Below are 20,780 nucleotides of genomic sequence, written 5' to 3'. Positions count from 1 at the left end.
TTGCTCTCTCTGCTGACACAATCAGCCGCCGAGTTAGTGACATCAAAGACATTATGAAGGGGAAAATAAAGAGCAGTCGAAAGTTCTCACTTCAGATCGACGAGTCCACCGATATTGGCGGTCACGCACAACTTCTTTCCTACATAAGGTATGTTGATGGGGATGTAGTTGCAATTTTTTTTTTTTTTTACAAAGAACTACCCGAGCGAGCAACCGGTGAAGAAATGTTTCGTACGACTAATGAATATGTGCTCCATAATGAATTAACATGGGAGGACTGCGTTAGTGTTTGTACAGACTTCTATGACAGGCCGAGTGAAAGGATTTGTGGGTAAAGTACGTGAAGTAAATCCTAACTTACGAACCGACCATTGTCTCATTCACCGCGAAGCCATTGTTGCTAAGTCTTTGCCATCTCCTCTGAAAATTGTGATGGATGAAGTAGTAAAAGTCGTGAACTTCATCAAATCGCGGCCCCTAAATATGCAGATTTTTAACGTTTTGTGTCAAGAAATGGGATCAGAGCACACTACACTTCTGCTACATACAGAAGTACGATGGTTATATTGAGGTAAAGTGTTAACGCGAATATTTGAACTTACTTAAAGAGGAGGTACTTTCATTTTTGACTATTGAGGGGCATTAGTATGCGGATTTATTTACAGATGATGAATGGGTATCTAAGTTGGCATATCTTTCCGATATTTTCGTACACTTGAATGAACTAAACAGAAAAATGCAAGGTAGAAACGAAAATATTCTGACTAGTATGGATAAGATTCAAGGATTTATTAGGGCATCCCCGATGGCGCAGTGGTAGCGTCGTCGCCTTGTAATCAAAGGGTCCTGGGTTCGATACCCAGTGGAGGCACATAGTGGTTCGGATCCCACTTTAAACTGTAGGTCCAGTCCCGATTAGCCTTACTGTGCACAAAGTGGACTTAAAACACCAAATCAATCAATCAAGGATTTATTAATAATTTGAACTTGTGGATACAGACAATTGAAAATGGATCGTGTGAGATGTTCCAAACTGTATGGTCCCTTGCTGACGACAACGGTGTTGATGGACTTAATTAAAGAACTCTTGCAGCAGACTTTCAAAAAATATTTTGGAGGGAGCGTTGAAGATTTTGACTGGGTTCGTGATCCATTCAGTACGGATTAGAAATATCTTCCGAAAAATTTACGCTTACAAGAGGAACTGGCAGATTTGAAAGCAGACTTGAAATTAATTTTTTTGGAAGTTAGTGAATACCCGGCTATCTCCAAGATGGCAGTTAATGTGTTATTACCATTTTCAACTACTTATTTGTGTGAACTGGGCTTCTCGACGTTGACTGCAATTAAAACATCAAACAGAGAGAGACTCAAGTCCATCGATGAAGAAATGAGGCTTGCTTTGTCAACGATTCCACCACGAATCAGCCGTCAGTGTGCAGCTAAGCAGGCTCAAGTATCACATTGAAGGTATGAGTAGAGTTATTTACTTTAAAATTCGCATTTGAAATGTGTATTTTCTACAGTGAATTAAAGTTAATAAATTTTTAATAAATGCATAAGTCTATTCATGTTTTATAATAATAATAATAATAATAACAACAACAATGATAAAAATAATAATTGATTACATAACGACATAATATTTCGTAATTATATTAAGATTCATATGATTTTGAGGAGACAGACATTTTGGTGTGCCGTGTTGAGTCTAGGCCCGTCTGGGGTGTGCTGTGAGTAAAAAAAGGTTGCGGAACACTGGACTAGTTGATGTTGCTGTGCAGGCATGATCTGATCACTGTTGCCAATCACTTTCTATAAATAATCGGCCCTTTCTTTTGAAATGTGCCTCGTATTTCTATCTTCTTTAAGTGTTCAGACATTGAAAATTTTTTCATACTTGTATTTAGATCAGGTAGTCATTTTCAATTAGTCGCATGTGGTGACCAGCATTTACAGATGCTTATGAAAATAGCTGTAACTTTTGTTCTGTAATTTTAAATGTAATGATTCAAAAACTATTTTCTTCATAAATGAATGTTTTTTTTTTTTCATTTTGTTTATTACTCCTCTTGCTCTCAGATTAGAAGTTTCTATGTTTTATGACAATGAATCCAACACGTTTGAAAATTGTTAAACATAGGAGGTACCTGGGCCCCCTTTTCTTCTATAAGCTTCAAAAAATTGAGAATTTTGAAAAGAAAAAAAAATAAGAAAGACATGTAAGATTCAATTTAGACAAAATTAGTCTGTTAACGACACTAAATAACACACACGTGGAACTGGGGAATGAAGAAATGTAACGATAGTTACATTCAATCATATACTTCTTAAAAATGTAAATTTGAAACTACAGTAGAGCGTCGATTATCCAAAGTAATTGGGGGACATGGGTGTTCGGAAAACTGGTTTGTTCGGATAATCGAACTGTACATGTTTATTTGCCAAAAAGAAGTATTGTACAGTAAATTTATTCATAAAAACAGGCATCTCTTTAAGTATGTATTACAAAGTAACGTACAAAGGCAACTTTAGTAGGAATATATAGTATGTGGTACAGTTTATTAAACAAAAATATGTACATATTACATACGCATTTTGCATGAACAATACACACAGTACACAAAATTAACGTTTAAAAAAAATCCTTTATTTTGGTCTGTCTAAGCAAGCCTACACGCTTACGAGCAGCTAAGTCACGTACTTTTTTCATTACAGATATCTGAAAGTGAGCGAGTACACAGTTCGGTTAAGCGGTCGTTCGGTTGACCGACGTTCGGATAATCGACGCTCTACTGTATATGTATTATATGGAGACACAGGGTGAGTGAAAAGGCATGAACCACCCAAATATCTTTAAAATGCTTTTGGAAAAAGTGGATTTTGTGATTAAAAGGCAACTATTTTAATATTTAGTATATTTTAAAGTAAAACTCTAGTAAATCTTGTGGTGATGTACTGACAATGGAATTCAGAATAATGTAAATTTTTGAATATAAATATTGATCATTATTGTGAAGAACTTGTTACTGATACAATGTTCAAGTATCAGAATCGGTGGGAATCTGTTAAAGTTGGTACAGCCATCAATTCAGCGAATTGTTACAATATATTAATCACTTTAGTGTCAGAAAGAGATAATTTGACTGGATATTAAAATTCCTTTATCATTGCTAGCTACTTTAAAAATTCCACTACAGTCTTTTTTCTAGAAATCACCAGCCTTTCAGTAGTAAATGGCCATAAGAAAGAAAAACACTATGTAAGCCATCTCTGTCTCTCTCTCTCTCTCTCTCTCCCTCTGAAAGCAATCTAACACATCCTTTGAGAATTACAAGCATTCTTACGTGTTAGTAATACATGTCGTGTCCACACACAATGGCCAGCTTTAAGACATTTGTCACAATCTGATGCTGGACATTGCAATTCACTGCAAAGAGTGACAATTTTGGTCTCCCGTGGATGTAAGGTGCACTTGTTTTCATCTGGACATTTCTCTCCTGCTGGTATGCAATAACCCTTCTGACAGCTGGAACACCAAGTGCATACCTAGAAAAAGAAATGAAAGGCAATAAAACATGAGTTTTTGCACAAAAGTAGTTTGGTAGTTTTTAAAAAAAAATGTTTTACTTAAATTGGAATCCAGGGTGAAATAGTAGCATAGTATCCTCACCTTTAAAGTTCTTCAAGTTTTTCTGATGTCTCTTGGTAATTTCTACACAGATTCTTGACTTATCTGTCTATGCCAGATCAGGCCACTGTAAGAGATTCTAAACTTTCCTTATTTGGCATACAATGCATTGCATTTACTATCGGATTAAAAATTATAGATACTCTAGTTTAGGCTGAAATTAAAAATTAACCAGTAGACCTATGAAAAAACAAGTTACATCAAAATTTAGATTATTCAATTCTTCGTTAATCTATGCTAACCATTTTATTTTTCGGGTATGCCATATATTTTTTATCGCCATGAAAACAAAAAGGGCAGTTCTTTTAGTTTTGCAAACGATTGCTCTTTTTGAAATTCTATAAATCAAAAACGGATTGTCCGTTCATGATGAAATTTTTGTATGGTGCACGCACAAAGGTTTTAAACACAAATCTTAATTTTCAGATTTCTATAACTTGTAAAAAAAAATTTATCATCAATTTTGTGAAACAAATTTTTCTTCGTATTGGGTAGTCCTACAAATACAATATTGGTCTTGTTTTGAAGCTCTTAGCATCTGTTAATAAAATCCATTATTGTTGTCAACTCACATTGCGAAACAGATTTTATACAGATTTTTATTCAGCAGAGTACAGCAGTATGTGGAACGTGGCAACAAGGCACACAGAGATGTCCGTTGATCCGTGGAAACTGCGAGCTGGCACTGGCTAGTGTTCTATTTCAAAATAATGGGGGGAAGGGTTGTAATTTAAATGTTGTAAGTTGCTAAACTTCAATGTACAAAATTCAGCATTGCAAACTACATGTGTAACTTTCAAATTTTGAAAAAAAAAATTCCCATGGTTGTGAGCAATTATTATAAAGTAATAAAAAGTTACAGAAATAGATTACTTACACTCTCCTGTTCTTCGTTACTTGGCCATATTGCAAGACACTCAGTACAGCTCGAATACTGGTTGCAGTCTCTTCTTGCCATCCATTCTCTACTGCACTCTACACCATTGCTGTATTTGACTGAGCCATTAATACTTGAGCAACTGTTAATGTACAAAAGAAACAACCATTACTTTAACTCAACAAGCTAACAAGCAATTTTACACTAAAATTTAAGAGATAATCTTCCACACATGTAATCAAACAGTTGATATTTCTGCAAGAGCATGAACAACGAAGTATTAAATTCCTGGCTTTTTTCTCTTTTGCCATGGAGAATATGAAGAATTTTTTTTAGGAAAAAATATTCCCAATGGAAAGAGGCACCACACTCTTGAAAACATTTTACTAATAAAATGAATGGCATTTTAATTCTTGAATAAAAAGTATTTATAGTATTTGAACACAGATATAGTACAACTAAACTAAAGCAGCATTTTCATTGGGTGACGTGTGGTCAGCATATCGCTGCTGTTTTCTGACTTCCAAGACCAGAGTCTACTTCTTTTCAAGTAGCTCCCCCAAGTGTCTTCACAATGGTTGGTCAACACCAAAATTTTGGGAACTCCTTCCGGGAACTGCTCAAAGACGAGAGTGCTAACCATCTGGCTATGTGGGAGCCCCAGATATAGTACAAACCCAAATAAATCATACAGAATACATGTATATCCTGACAGTGTATATTATAATAACTGTCTTTTAATCACCAAATATATTTTGCAGCTTTCCTGGGGACATGATTTGAACAAGTGTTTTCAGGTTCAGGAATTCAGGAGTTCCCTGATGATGAGAGCAATGTATGCACTCGAAACGTTGGAAGCCAACATAGACTTAACCTGGCTGGTAACTCGAGAAGATTTGTTCCAAATATATTTCGTCACGTAATTCTAGTGCAAAATAATGAAAATATTGATTTTTGCATAATTTCCAGCATAATTAGACTGTGTAAAAATGTTGCATGATATTTTTGTTGATCATGCGATATACCCAGACTTCAGAAAAGTAACTACTGATTTTGGTGAATAAATTCCAATTGATATTTTCTGATAGCAACACCAACCACTGGCATACCGATGCATATATATTATATATGCATAGATCAACTCAGTCCTGATTTTCTACTTACCTTTCCGATGCAGATGTTCGATTGGAGTAACAATAGCTAGAATTCTCCCCATTAGATCCAATAACAGTGCAGTAAGAACAGCCTGAGAAGCTCCTGCATCTCTCCTTACTCTGACGAAGTGCACACAAATCATTTGGAAGATTGATCCTTGTAACGTAGCTTTGAATTCCACCATCAAATCCACCAATCACATACACTGAACGTGTCTCAGAATCCCGTGTCATGGCCTGGGCATATGTAGATGGAGGGGGAGTGCCAACTATATCAATATCTGAAATGGTATAAGTACAATATGTGAATGATGGCAGATATGAAGACATAAACAGTTAAAATGAACAATACTGTTGAACTGCCTAATTAGCACTACGGGGATATAGAGGTAGTGACACTTGCTTCAAATTTCTGACCCAATATTTATTACGACACCCAGACCATACAGACCCGGACATGAACAGGAAGAAGACTCCTCACTTACCTAACACAATCTCTCCTTCCTGGTACCTCCTCACTTCCAGCATGCCATTCTCTCTCCCTGGCACCACCTTCTCCCAACGATCCCCAAACGCAACTCTCGATCAACCATGACTTCCTCCCAGCCAATGTCTCCCAGTTTCCACTACCCAGCAATGACATTGCCCGATAGGTGGTCCCACCTGCATTCCAATTTCAAGATCTCCTTCTCTGTCCACAATACATAGTAAAATAAAGAACTACATATGATCATGATTGGTACTTCTTGAAATACTGGTGTCAAAAACCCATTCAATTCCTCCTATTTAAACTCAAAAAACTGTTGCACTTACAACGATAAAAATTAAAACAAGCAAATACAAGAACTTTAAGCACAAAACATGATTTTCATCAGTACTCTATCAGTATTGACCAATGTATATGCATATTGGTGTATCATAAAATTGTAGATAATTTTGAAGCAAGGACAGTGGCTGAAGCTAAAAGGAAAAGACAAGAAGTCTTCAAACTGTGGTGCTACAGGAGAATGCTGAAGGTAAAATGGATAGACAAACAAAGATGCCTTGAAGCCTGGGGAAATTAATCACAAGATGTAGGATGGTAAGCCATATCCTGAGACATGAAGGAGTAATGGAAACTGCAACTGAAGGAAGAATGGAAGAGAAAAGAACATATTGGCAGGCACAGGATGGAGTATATCTAATTGCTTATGGTGTGAACTGCAAAGACCACAGTGAAAAGAAGATATTAGCTGACGACAGGAACAAATGAAGTAATGCACAAGAGTAAGTAGGCATTTAAACAAGTTCCACAGCCCCCTTCTGTAAGTACATTCTCTTATAATGGCAAGTACAAAATAATTATGATAAAACTATTATTATTGTTCCCTTGACTTTCCAGGAGTTTAAATTTATTTTAAAAAATCCCCAACTCTTCCACTAAAAAATAATTTCCCTGATTTTCCAGGTTTAATATCTAAGAAACTAAAAGTTAAAATATAGAAAACAGTAATTTTGCCTATAATAGTATATGGATGTGAAACTTGGTCCCTTACATTGAAAGAGGAACATAAATTGAGAGTATTTGAAAATAAGATCCTTAGGAAAATATTTGGACCTAAAAGGGATGAGGAGACAGGTGAGTGGAGAAGGTTACATAATTTAGAAGTACATAATTTGTATTCATGTCCAGATATTATTAGAATGATTAAATCAAGAAGACTTAGGTGGGCAGGCCATGTGGCACGAATGGGAGAGGAAAGAAGAATTTACAGGATTCTTGTTGGGAAACCTGATGGTAAGAGACCAGTAGGAAGATTAAGATGGAGGGATAAAGTTGAGATGGACCTAAAGGAAATAGGTAGGGATGGAAAAGAGTATATAGATCTTGCTCAGGATAGGGGACAGATGGAAGGCCTGTGTTGCTGCAGGCATGAACCTTTGGGTTCAAGAAGGCTAGAGAGTTAGTTAGTTAGATTTTCCAGGTTTTCTAGGCCAGTGACAACCCTGATAAGGATATGGGTTACAAATTGGATTTATCGCAGGAAGAAAAGTACATGCAGGACCATAACCATTTTAAGTTGTTCAAATTCAGCATTTTATAAAGCTCTTTACTTACCTTTTTCAATTAATCTCAGCCACAAGTTGCAAGAGTACACATATGCAACCAGTGAGTCAGATGCATTGTGGGGTTCAGTGCGCCCACCAAATATCAACATGTAATCTTCGGCAGTAACAGCAGAGTGGAGAAACCTTGCTCGGGGCTGTGAAAAGGAGACAGATGAATGAAATGAAAGCAGAAAGCAACTGATGTTTGTTATATATTGTTAATCAGAGCTGATATTTTATGGAATATATAAAAAGTTAATTAACTCATCTTTCCAAAATGACATATACACATATAGGTTTGAAATATTGAATGCTCATGGCAGTGGAAAATACAAATACACGGCTAATGCTTTGCTCACATAAAATGGTGTCAGATGTCCTCTCTTGACGATGAAGACAAAGTTTTACTACCCTCTACAGAGAAAAAGAAAAGCAGTGGCAATAAACTTGTAAGCAGTAGTGAGAGCTGAAATATATTTTTGGAGGAAAAAAGTTTCTTTTAGAGGAGAGTCATGAGTTTGAAAACACTGATTAGTGTTAAGTGAAATTTTAAACCACGTTTACCGTATCCATCATGAACTGATTAGTGTGATAGGTATTATCATGGAAGAGTCCAAAAGGTATTCAGAACAATACATGGACAGACGTACTCTAAAACTACAGTCTGCACATAACATGACACATATTTCACATCTTGTGTTGACATGATAAGGAAATCTTGAATAAAACTGACAGTACCAGACAAACCTCAAATTTTCAAAAACACCCACTTTCCTCAATTCTGAAAGACAACATATTTTCAAAATTCTGAGGTTACAACTGTCAGCCATGTTGCTGGTTTTAACATTCTGCTTACTTCAACCTGCTTGAAACTAGTGATATTTCTCATGTAAATGTAATCTATTTTTGCAATTTTGGATTGCTCAAGAATTTAAAAAAAAAGGAAAATATATTATACAAGCCCTTACCAGATTATAGATAGGTGGATTCTGATTCTTACTAACAGGAAGCTGTGACCAATACCGAGTTGGGTAATGAAACATATACAGTTCATTTGATATTATTGTTCTATTAACTTTGTACATGTAGCCTCCAAATACATAGAAACTTTCCGTATTTGGATGGTACACAGTACTATGACCATACACACCTGAAAAGAAACAAGAAAAATATGTTGTACATGATGTCAGTATAAAATACATGTGAGTTGATCATTGTAACTCTTGAGACCATACGTGAGTTTTTCACAATAAAATTTATGATTTGGCTACTACGAAAGTTGCTGGCACGTGATGTAAAAAGTTTTTAACATCATATCTATTGGTAATGTTTTTAACATCATATGTATTGGCAATGTTGCCAATAAATGTTACTGTTCCAGTGTATCTATAAATAGCACGTAACTGGGTGCAGTTTTCAGATATTGTTATTGTTTTTATGTACATAAAGCTATAAATGCATGTACACTAATTATGATTTACAAAAGTGACAAACATCTGGTCATTACTGATTCACAAAATTGTAAAACTAAGAGAGAGGAACTGCTATGAAATGTTTGCTGATAATGACAAAGTTTTGTTAGAAAATTTACTGATAACCAACATTCCATCAATCTAACATAAAATTGCAAATATTCCATGAAGGCTCTGTATGTTCCATTCACTTCCTAAACTCAAGTGCAATATGACAAAAATGAAGATGCAAATAACTACTAAGCTGCGCGTCAGGCTAAGTTTGCAGCAGGTTTTATGTATCAATCCGCGCGAGAACTGAGCACAGAATCTTCCGTGCCAGTCTTGCCTCAACCGCCGAGCTGCTTACATCGCAGACACTGAGAAAATCCACAGTATTGCCAACCGCACAACACATCAAAACCCGCATGCATGTCAAGCGGAATATATTTGTGTTTCTTGTTGTCTCCTGAAACATAACATTTTAGAAGTACTTTCGGCGCATAAATTATTTAAAAAATGTGTCATTACTTAATATAAATGCAAAATATCTTCGAAACATGAGAGCATGTGCATGGACTTTCGCAGGATTTTTTTCCAGGGAGGGGCAAGGAAGGTATTTTTTCGCAGGGGGGCAAACAAGTCACATTTCCCCCCAAAAGAGTGTAGTTCCCTAAAAAACATTGCTTAAATTTGAATTTATGGTATTAATGCAATAATTAACACATATTATTGTGGCTAAAATGAAATTATATGTGTGAAATACATAATTTTTGGTTGACTTTCACTTTCCAGGGGGGCACGGCCCCCTTGCCCCCCACCTTCCGGAGCCCATGAGCATGTGTGTATATTTCGAGCACGCAAAAATAAAAAATAAACAAAGATATAAGTAAACAACGACAAGCCCTCTTGAATTTAATGACATTTTTTTTGTTTTTTGTTTATAAAAAAATTCATTTATGAAAACCTTTGTTACTGTAAGACACACGCACTTCAAGTTATACCAGCAAAAAAAAAGCATGATTTGTTATTGGGGATATATACAATCAGGTGCATTGTCTGCTACTATTACTCTGGTTTCAATTTATGAATCACTTCACTAAACCAGGATTCAAATCTTGGTCTGTCCATTTCTTCATCCATCCCTTTCTTTGCACGGAACAGTAAATATGCGCCTTCAACAAAGACGTCATTACGGCCAGTAGGTGAAACAATAAGCCTCCCCCTTCCCCTCTCCCTTTCTCGTCGGTTTCTTCAGCCCTGGCGGTGGTTTTGCACGGTGGTATATATAAAAAAATTCAATGTAACGCCCACGCCCCTCCCAGAGTTAAAGCACGTCTGGTCAAAATAATAAACATGTTTCTTCTCACGGGGATATCTTTTAATACCGGGGACATTCTTTTGTCGTCAAACAACAAACAATCGTTTCCTTTTCCTAAACTCAAACCGCAAATCATTCAACACCCGGGATACAGTTCGTGCGCACATTGACGGCAAATCACCTCACGCCCTGTTATACTTTGATCTTGTTTCCGTAAGGAGGATTATGCATTTTAAACAACTTGCTTGATTTGAAGAGCTTTTCCCTTCGGATGAAGCCCAAAATAACACTTGCTGAACAGGAGACCTCGATTCAGCCATTCTCGCCGCTGTATAGCACGATTATTAATCACAATAAACATAGGGTTAAAATAGTGGGATGTGCAACACTGGTATCACGGATTCCACGCGCTCTGCAACGTATTCAGTCTTGCTCGGCTCGCATTTGGGCTTCAGTGATTCCTCAGCGCAATACAAACTCCAGTTGGCGAATCTGCGGATCCAAGTTCGTCTGCACAGTGATTGCAACCGATCAAGTCCACACCTCCTAATGGATGTATTATTTTGTCTGTATTTTACAAATTAAATAACTGTTTTCTTGCAAGTATGCAGTTGTGTCGGAATAGAACCCGTCTCAGTGGAACTATATTCTGCGCGCACGTTTGGATCTACATATGCGAAAACCTGCTGCAAGGTTAACCTGGCGCTTGGCTTAGTGTCAACGGACTTTTGGGCCACCTAATATGGCACCAGGTGATTGCAATAAGTTTTGCTCTGGAAGAGAAACTTGATATTTAGACATTCACTTTACAAATCTAGGGTACATAATTATAGAATTTTGCATTAAATTATAGGCTACATTGGACCTGGAAAATTATCAGCAATTTTACCAACAAATAGATATCTCTATATCAGCTGATAATGATGTAGTACCAAGTAATTGATCCATCCTTACAAACTAGCATATTGTTTTTATTGACTGGAACTTCCACACTACATTTTTCTTTGGGCCAAATAATTTAATATAAACAATGAACACAACTGTAACAGAATGTTCTACCAATTACAAAAATAGTCAAGAAAAATAACTTTTATTCATGTTAAATTAACATTTTATTTCAAATCTGAATGCAAAGAAATTTTTGTACTTACCCAGAGGTTTGTTGCCAAGTACGTCAAGAGTGCTCCATGCTTTGGTTCTCAAATCATATTCCCATATGGTGTCCAGGAACCCCTTAGCAGGACTGAACCCACCAATTATAATTAGACTTTCTGAATTAATGTTGTGTCTCAAAGTTAATGTGTGGCCAGCAAGGGGTGGTGGATTTTTCTCTAGCTGAAGGAACATAGAAAAAAACACTTTATAATTACCAGTACCTATACTAAATGCAATGTTGTGCTACATTACATTACATAAGCAGTAAAAAATTGGATCAAAGCAGTATATAAAATGACATTTTGGTTTTAAAATTGTGAATATAATCCTAAATTTGATTTAAAAACTGCACTTATTACACAAAATTAACATACCCCTTCTAATAGCACATTTATGTAGTTACAAGAGTATTAAGTTTATTCCTGCATAAAGGGGTCCATTTTTGTTTCTCAAATATTTACAGCAGAATTAATCAATTTTCTCACAGGATAATTCAAACTTCAGAAAGTGTCACGTAGGTAAATAAACTACAATTTTCATATGTAAGAGTCTATTTCCATCATTGTGTGACAATACAGGGTAGGAAAATGCACTTCACACCTTTCAGAAACATGAAAACTTAACATCACAATGTGTTACTTCACATTTAGTGTTTTTGTTAAAAATGAAATCTGCATGCCTCTAGTTATAGGCCATGCTGAATGCATTGGTTGGTTCATTATTTTCTTTTTCTACATTGGTAATTCAAAATAAATATATATTTTTTTAAATTCTAATATATTTTATTTGTATAAGTGGTCACATCCTAGTGTGGTATTTAAGAAATTTCCAGTGGGGAGGAAATTCTAATGACTGTCCAGGGACAGCATGAGATAATGACTTCAAGCCATATAACATATCCCCCCCATGGATAAAATTTAGCAAGCAGGGGGGGACACAAGTACCCAGAGGGGGGAAAATCCCTTCCATACCACCCTTACAAATACCACCCTGCATCCTTCATAATGCATGTCAATTTTTTGCTATTTCAGAGCTTTCTACTATTAGTTGTAAAGACCTGCTAGAGTAAAAACCATTCTTTTCAGTAAATTACAATTCCAGTACTACCTTACACTGAATATATATATATAGTATGCGAAGGATGATCAGACTTTAATGTAATTTAAAGATTTAATTTCATGTCCTCAGAGCTCAACTGGGTTTCTATAATATTATATAACTTACGTTGCAAGAATTAAAAGAGCACAATTTACTTTCCTTAAACTATTATTTCTTGTCACCGACACAAACTCATTTGTGACTTTTAACACAAGACATTTAAGTCAATCTTCTTACATAACAAAACCAAATCCAAATCAACAACTTTAAAAATATTGACACTGATACAGCGTTCTTGATCTCAATGGTTCCCTGTTAATTTTATACACATGTGTACAATAAGTAAATACAGGAAAACCTCGTTAATACGATATTGGTTAATACGAAGTACCCTTTAATCCAAAGTTCTTCCCATTCCCCAGCCGATAAGATAGGATTTATAATGTATTTCAGTACGGATAAATCGAAATACGGATAATTTTTAATACGAAGTTGTTTACAAGACCCTTCGACAAAACTGGTTTTGCTTAATTCGAAGTAGACAACTGCGTAAGTCGACAAGAGAAGATTAAATGTGGAGAGAGCTTGGAAGTTATTTTAACTTGACCTTGACATGTTTCCTTGTCCTAAGAGCTGCTGACAACTCGAGGGAAGCAGCTCGAAATGCCCGCTGGACATTGACATTCTTTGTCAATGTGCATGGCAGGTCAAGTTCTTCTCCGCTGAATGCACCACCTTGGAAATATTCACCATTGCTAGATGAGAAATGCAAGATAAGATCGCAGGAATGTTCCAAAATACAAGACGCGTGGCGCCTGGAAGTCTCACCCATCTGTCTAGCTCTGAGCTCGAGATTCAGCAATTTCCTGTGAGCGAGCAACTTTGGGCCTGGTGGCCGACAACTTTTGATAACCACTTTCATTAAAATCAAAGCGTATTCTTTGTGCCCTGTAGAACTTCATAAAAAAGGGAAACTGTTACAGATAATCAAAGCCACATAGACCAACTAAAGATCGTCAACCTGCTTAAAGCGTTGTCATCTAGGTTTCCCGCAAAAACTGACGTCGATCTTACATATGTTGCATGTTGCAACTCCAGTTTCCCACTTCATACGTTTCTCAACTGTGCCGGTCATAAAATTTCCCAAAACAGTGTTCTGTTGGCTGAGTGACTTCTCCCTTTTTCTATCAGTAAACAAGGGGGGGGGGTGCATTTCTAAACGTTTCGGCCAAAATTTTCTTGCTCGTATGCGCATGCGGTCTCCTTTCCTTTGGCGTCTAAAATAAAGCAACCAGTTCCGAATACATTCTTCAAAACAAACAAAAAACGCAGGATAAGTAAAAGAAAAGTGACCCCCTCCCTTCTCTCCTACAACAGCTCATTATCCGCCACTGGTGTGCATCGTAATGCGATAATTGCAGAATTCAGGTCCCTCTTTCTTGTTTGAATGCAGAGCTGATATCAGCAATGACTCATCCAGCACGAAGGAATAAGCGTCATTGTTTTGAATCTCGCAAAGCTGTTATGATTTGACGATAACGAAATTCGATCTCCAGAAAGAAAAACAAGAGTTAAAACAACTTCATGATGCACATAAAGTCCGCTTTTCTTCAGAACCATTAGCATGCTGCTGTTATTAATAATAATAATAATCAAAAAGAAAGAAAGAGAAAAAGAGGGGAGGGAGAGAGAGAGGGAGGGGGGTGCAAAGAGATTGCAAGTTGTGTATTTACTTTGTCAGAGTGGATTACAATGCCTCTAGCTTGCGCCAGTGTGACTACTGTCAAGATTCTTCAGAGTTTCACTTCTTGCAATAAAGAGATTGTTTTCCTTTCCGTAGGTCTCCGTGCAAACGGGTTTCTTATGAACTAAAATTGTAAGGAATTTCGTGGAAGAGCAACGACTTTGCACAATTAAAAGAAAATACAGTTTTTTAAACACTTTTTGCCACAACATGCATCCCGTGCATAACCGGTTGTTAACCATCTCCTTGGAATCTTTGTGTCAGCGTAAGCTCCGTGTTCTCATTTTGTGTAACATATTTTACACTTTCTTTAAAACGTACAATATTATTATATAGTACATATAAAGCTTATTTTCTGATCTACCACCAAGTATAAAACATCCTTTGTGGGGGTAATTTATACTCTACTTTATTTACACCTGAAAACAGGCGCCATCTTGAAAAGTTTGGATAACTCGAAGTAGTTTAATTCGAAGTTGACATTTTTTGGTCCCTTGTACTTCGTATTAACGAGGTTTTCCTGTACTGTTATTTGCGAATGTAGAAGACAGTTACAACAAACTAGACAAAGATTTTATTCTTAATGCTGAAATTTCAGCAATTTTCTTATTTTATTTTTTCCTTTTGGAAAATGAACTCGGAGGTACATTTTACTTTCTTCATGTGAGAGACTAAAAGTTAAGTGACTTTCTGCTTGGAAAAGAAGGGTCAATGTAAATATTAACAACAGTAACTTTTTCTTTCTTGTTTGATTCTAATTTCTGTTAATGTTATATATGAAACTGTAATTAGAGAAAGCCAGTAAAACAGGTCTGCACCAAATGAATTTGTTAAAATTGTAGTAAATGTGTTTGTTACAATCAACCAATGAAGGAATAAAATCAGTTGAATGAAGGGTATTAAATTGTTAAAATGAAATGTGAATTCTTTGTTTCCTCTACTTACCTCCCACTTGTGTATTTGACCTTGTAAATAAAGAAGGCAAATATAAAATATCATTTATATTCTAAATAATCTGAATCAACATGACTAACATTTTATATCAATATAACTAGACAAAAGAAAGATGCAGGCAGTGGAGACGAAATTTTTAAGGAGTATATTGGGGAAGACTAGAAGGAATAGAATAAGGAATGAGGAGATCCGACAGACAGTGGGTGTGGTGAAGCTTCAGGACAGGATAGATCAAGCACAGATGAGACGGTTCGGGACACATGAAGAGGATAGGTGCAGAAAGACTACCAGTAAGAACTTACAATGTACAAGGAGTGGGAATAAGGCCAAGGGGGAGACCAAGATGTCGGTGGAAAGAGCAGATAGCGGAGAAAGTTAGGAGAATAGGACAAGATTGGAACACCATGGAAAGAGGAGTGGTGGAAGACCAGGAAAAAATGGAGAGGGTCGACTTCTATGCCGACCCAGCCAGAGGCAGGAAACAGCGAAGGATGATCATGATAACTAGCTGGTAATTTATATTAGCACTTCAAACATTAGTTATCCTCTTACCTTTGTGATATTTAGCCATCGACGATCTTTAAGGTCAAACTTCCAAAAGTCATTTAACACAACACTCTTCTTATTATCTATCAAAGTGTATCCTCCAAATACATATATTATTGTTCGAGTATGGTCAGTTTCTGCAGCATGAAAATATCTGCCCTGAGGCATTGTGGGTCCTTGAAGAGTATCAATGGTAACCTAAAAATATAAACCCCCACATCACAAAGGCAAACACCATAGAAATCCAAATGTTACTGTACACTAAATAATATTGTAATTACTATTTGATCACAGACTGAACTGACTCTAACAAGAAGGTAACTACAATATTGGCTATTTGAAAAGTTGGTATAACAGGTTTCACACTTATTTTGTCAAATCAAATTCCCTTACTTTTCAAATAGTGAACAATCTGATTTTTAATTTTTCATCAATCAATGATAATAAAACTAATGACCGGAAAAAAATCAGAAATTTGTATTCCCGGTACTTTCAGATAAAACAATATGAAAATCTGAAGAGCATGAATTCACTGTACACTGTACATAAAGAGATGGACTGACATGAAAATTCAACCAATACCAAGTCACAAATATAAAATTCACAGATTCTACCAATCCAATACAAAATATCAAATGTTCCATGAAGAGCATCAATGGTTCATTAATCTCTAATTTAATGTGTTACCAGGCGACTGAAACGAGCCCTGCTTTGAAATAGATGCTGAATATGTAGAAAAAAAAAGCTATGGTATATGAAAACCATGTTTATATCAATAAAAATAATCTTAGGCTTCAAACTGCTATGCTGTTATTAATTTACCCCCTTTAACATAATCACTTCTCATACAAATTTGCAGAATGACTTAGAAAAAAAAATGTTACCTGCATCCAAGTATTGTTTTTTGTATCAAAAAGTCTCATGTCATTGAGTGGGCCATGTGAGAGAGAAAGTCCTCCAAACATCCAGAGTGAACCACGAGGATCTGATACAAGAGTGTGACCAAAGCGAGGCAACATCTTACGAAGGTGGTCAAAACTGTCGCTTAACTTGTCCGTATTGAAGAGCTCTGTGAAAATAACTTGGGAATCTGACAATATTTCTGAACAGTCTTCTCCTACAAAACCTGGATTGCAGTAGCACCGTCCATAATCCTGAAAAATATAAAAGCATGGTAAGATATTTATAACCCATAACCAATGAGTTTCAACTCCTAGAAGTGAGGTGTAATCATGGCAACTACCCCCCAGACAAACGATTTCCTTTCACTGGTTGTGTAGACATATTAATTACTGGAAAAAATAGCATGCGTTCTCCCCATCCATGCCTCTTTAATAACTATCAGCTTTCCAGATGGGAAACGACTATGGATGGATATTTATTTATGATGATGAACTGAACAATGCTGTAATGGGTATTCTGAACAATGTCTCTCCAAAAAGGAGATAGGCAGATGAGACAAGTGCATTCAGAGGAGAATACTTTGGAGATCCTTAGTAACACTTACTGTGTTTTGTGTGATTAACTGTCTCAATATTTACATTTCATGTGGGAAAATGTTTGCATATGGTGTTATGCTGCATTATACATTTTGCAGTTCATCAAAAGAAGAAAACCCAATATTATACTGAAAATATACTGTATGTGCATAAGGGCATTTTTTCCCATAGCAAATAATAGATACACAGGAGTTAAGAGGTTTGAACTTTACACGTATTAGAGTGTGTTTTAATAATTTCCTAATGTTTTTTAATAATTTCTTAACAATTAAATTTGTCCTGACAGTATTATAATACTTACTAAAATGCACACCCAATTGAACAGCCACCTTGAAAATATTGAAAACTGAAGATTCTTGTGTCCTAAAGTTCAAATCACAAACCCTGAGACCTTCTGTAAACAAAACCAGCTGCATGCAGAAAGCATTGCAAACTCATAGAAGTAAAATAATCCACACGAAAATCCAGCGTTGTTACAGGATTCATTATGTAAGGTAAAACAATGGCCAATTTGTAGTATGGGATACGTTGCCGCAAATGACATCTCACTTTAAACCCAATGCTCTTTCTTTTTTTACTTATTGCTTCACCTTTATGGTTAACTCTTTGCACCAGTAATCATTTCCCATAAATTTGGCTTCTTTCTTGCATGTGAATTGAATATATTTTACTTGCATTTTTTTAGACAAAATGATATAACATGGTAATGTATACTTCTAAGGATGATATAGATAGGAGTGTATTTGAAATATGTTTGTAGATTTTATGTAAATTGTATCTTATGTAAATAAAATATATAATGGGCATAAAAAGCCATATGCATTGCTGTAAGTCCAATAAATATATTGATGATGATGATCAAAACAAGACAAAGAAAGTTTGTAAATTTATTGCAGTTGGAAACTTTGACAAGCATCCTAATAACGATTTTTGTTCCGCCAAATATAGTGCACTTCGAAAAATAACTTGGCGACATGGCAAGGCAAGATAAGTGTGAACATTTTGTAGTAATATGCATTGTAACTTTCAATGAGCTTAGAGATTTGTGTACATAATGATATTTTATAACATTGGTTATTTTCTAAAAATAATCATGTGAACAGCAAGGAAGTAGTGCAACTTAGTAATATTGCCTGACTTATCCTTAGAAAAATAACATGCAGAGTTCTATGCGTGCGGGAAGGTCTCCATGTTCTCAGAGCTTGTTTTCAAAACACCAGCAAGGACAGCCTTTGAAAAGGGGTGAGAAACAGATTGTACTCAATATTTATGTAACGTTCTGTCAGTGGTATCCTGAGAAACCAGTAAATGAAGTGCTTAAGTTGGTATCCAAGTGCAGTGGTGTGTTAGTGTCTGCAGTTTTGAGGGTTATGAAAGAGAGAATGACCGGGAGAGTAACAATGTATGCGGCTGCATATTAGTCTGATGTTTTGAGAGTGGGTTCTCACATTCAGAGGCTCTTATATAAAATGAATAGGTGCGGCGAACTATGAGTGTAACAGCAGATGATTGCGGTCATGAATCAGCTGACGCGGAGTGATACATCGAATCGGTGAGACTGTTTGTTTACAGAAGGTCTCAGGGTTGGTGATTTACACTTTAGTACAGCCCAAGAAGGAAGGAAACATTGTATCTAACTTGCACTTTTGCAACAATATTTCTCAAATATGAAGGGCTATATGAGCTGACTTGTGCCTTGATGTGTGAATTCATGATTGTCAGAACACACCAAACTTTTACAGGACATTTGCTGTGTTCTAGTTGGAACAACTGACCCAGTATGTTAAAGAAATAAACAAGCAACACCATATGTAAATTGAGCCATGTTCAGTTGTTTACTATCACATGCCATCAGTGCATACTCTGAAAATTTGACCTGATTTACAGCAACAATTCTTATTTATTGTATATATATTTATTATACAGGGTTAGTCAAAAGTCTTTGGACACCCTTTTATTTTGAAACCTGACAGGAAAATGTGAAATCTGGTAATGGGAGATGGTAGTAGGGGGGGGGGGGTGCAACTTGTAGGGCACATGGTGACCATGGCCGCCATCTTGAACACGTGTTCGAAATTTCAAATGGGAAGGGGAGCATGTAGCATATCAAATTACACTAGTGTGAGCTCAGAAATTCAAAAGTGTAATTGTTTCTTTGATATCTTGCATCGTTTTCAAGTCATGAACACTCAAAGTTTGAAAAGTCTCATTGTGACGTTTATTGTTTCAGGTGATATTAGATGCCTCTGACAAAGGAACAGAAGATAGAAATCATCCTAATATCCGGGGTACTCAGTTTGAGAGACATCGCAGAAGACTACTGCAGCACCCAGACAGACATCCAGTATCGCACAGCACGGTCGCGTATGTTATTGGCAAATTCCGAAAAAAATTGGCAATGTGGAAGATAGGACACATAGTGGGCGACCAAAGACTGCCACCAATGAGGAGACTGCAACGATGGTTCTAGCAACGTTTGTGAAGAGTCCCAAACACAGTACTCGTCAGCTCTCACTGGAAAGTGGTATCAGCCAGTTCTCCATTGTCCGGATATTGCATACCAATCACTGGCATCCTTATTTTCAACATGATGGGCCCCTCCCCACTGTGGTGTTGGTGTGCGTCAATGGCTCGATGCACAATTCCCAGGGAAGTGAATCATTTGCCGTGGTCCCGTGGAATGGCCGCTCAGATCAGCTGACCTCACTCCCATCGATTTCTATCTGAGGGGCCATCTCAAGCAGATGGTGTATGCTGAGAAACCCTGTGATATAAGGCACCTACAGGAATGCATGTCGGTGCAGTCGGAGTGGATACAGCATCTACGGTTGTCCATAGGACGTAATGGCCATCCCATAGAACATGTGATGTAGCGTGCCATTGGTATGTGATTTTCAAACTTTGAGTGTTCATAACTTGAAAACAATACAAGATATCAAAGAAACAATTACACTTTTGAATTCCTGAGCTCATGCTAGTGTAATTTGATATGCTACATGACCCCCTTCCCATTTGAAATTTCGAAGCTGCGTTCAAGATGGCGGATTTCGAGATGGCGGCCATGGTCACCATGTACCCTACAAGTTGCGGCCCCATCTCTACTGTCTCCCATTACAGATTTCACAATAAAAGGGTGTCCAAAGACTTTTGACTCACCCTGTATATTAATGATATACTAGGAAAAAAATGCATGCAAGTAAAA

General features: G+C 36.5%; 1 protein-coding gene across 1 annotated transcript in view; it reads right to left on the bottom strand.

The window, feature by feature from the left end:
• The window catches only part of Megf8 (multiple EGF like domains 8), a 120,947-nt gene that overhangs the window by 25,343 nt on the left and 74,824 nt on the right, over positions 1 to 20,780 (bottom strand). The window contains exons 21-28 of the mRNA XM_083138404.1: positions 16,964 to 17,233; positions 16,086 to 16,277; positions 11,734 to 11,917; positions 8,779 to 8,960; positions 7,821 to 7,965; positions 5,733 to 6,003; positions 4,569 to 4,710; positions 3,348 to 3,549 (exon numbers count right to left, since the gene is read on the bottom strand). Coding sequence (XP_082994530.1) covers positions 3,348 to 3,549; positions 4,569 to 4,710; positions 5,733 to 6,003; positions 7,821 to 7,965; positions 8,779 to 8,960; positions 11,734 to 11,917; positions 16,086 to 16,277; positions 16,964 to 17,233 — 1,588 coding nt within the window. The remainder of the gene's footprint in view (positions 1 to 3,347; positions 3,550 to 4,568; positions 4,711 to 5,732; positions 6,004 to 7,820; positions 7,966 to 8,778; positions 8,961 to 11,733; positions 11,918 to 16,085; positions 16,278 to 16,963; positions 17,234 to 20,780) is intronic.

Source organism: Lepisma saccharinum, chromosome 1 (assembly GCF_977018435.1).
Source record: "Lepisma saccharinum chromosome 1, izLepSacc3.1, whole genome shotgun sequence".
Lineage (NCBI taxonomy): Eukaryota > Metazoa > Arthropoda > Insecta > Zygentoma > Lepismatidae > Lepisma > Lepisma saccharinum.
Note: the sequence above shows the minus strand (reverse complement) of the source record. Positions and strands in the feature narration are given on the sequence as shown.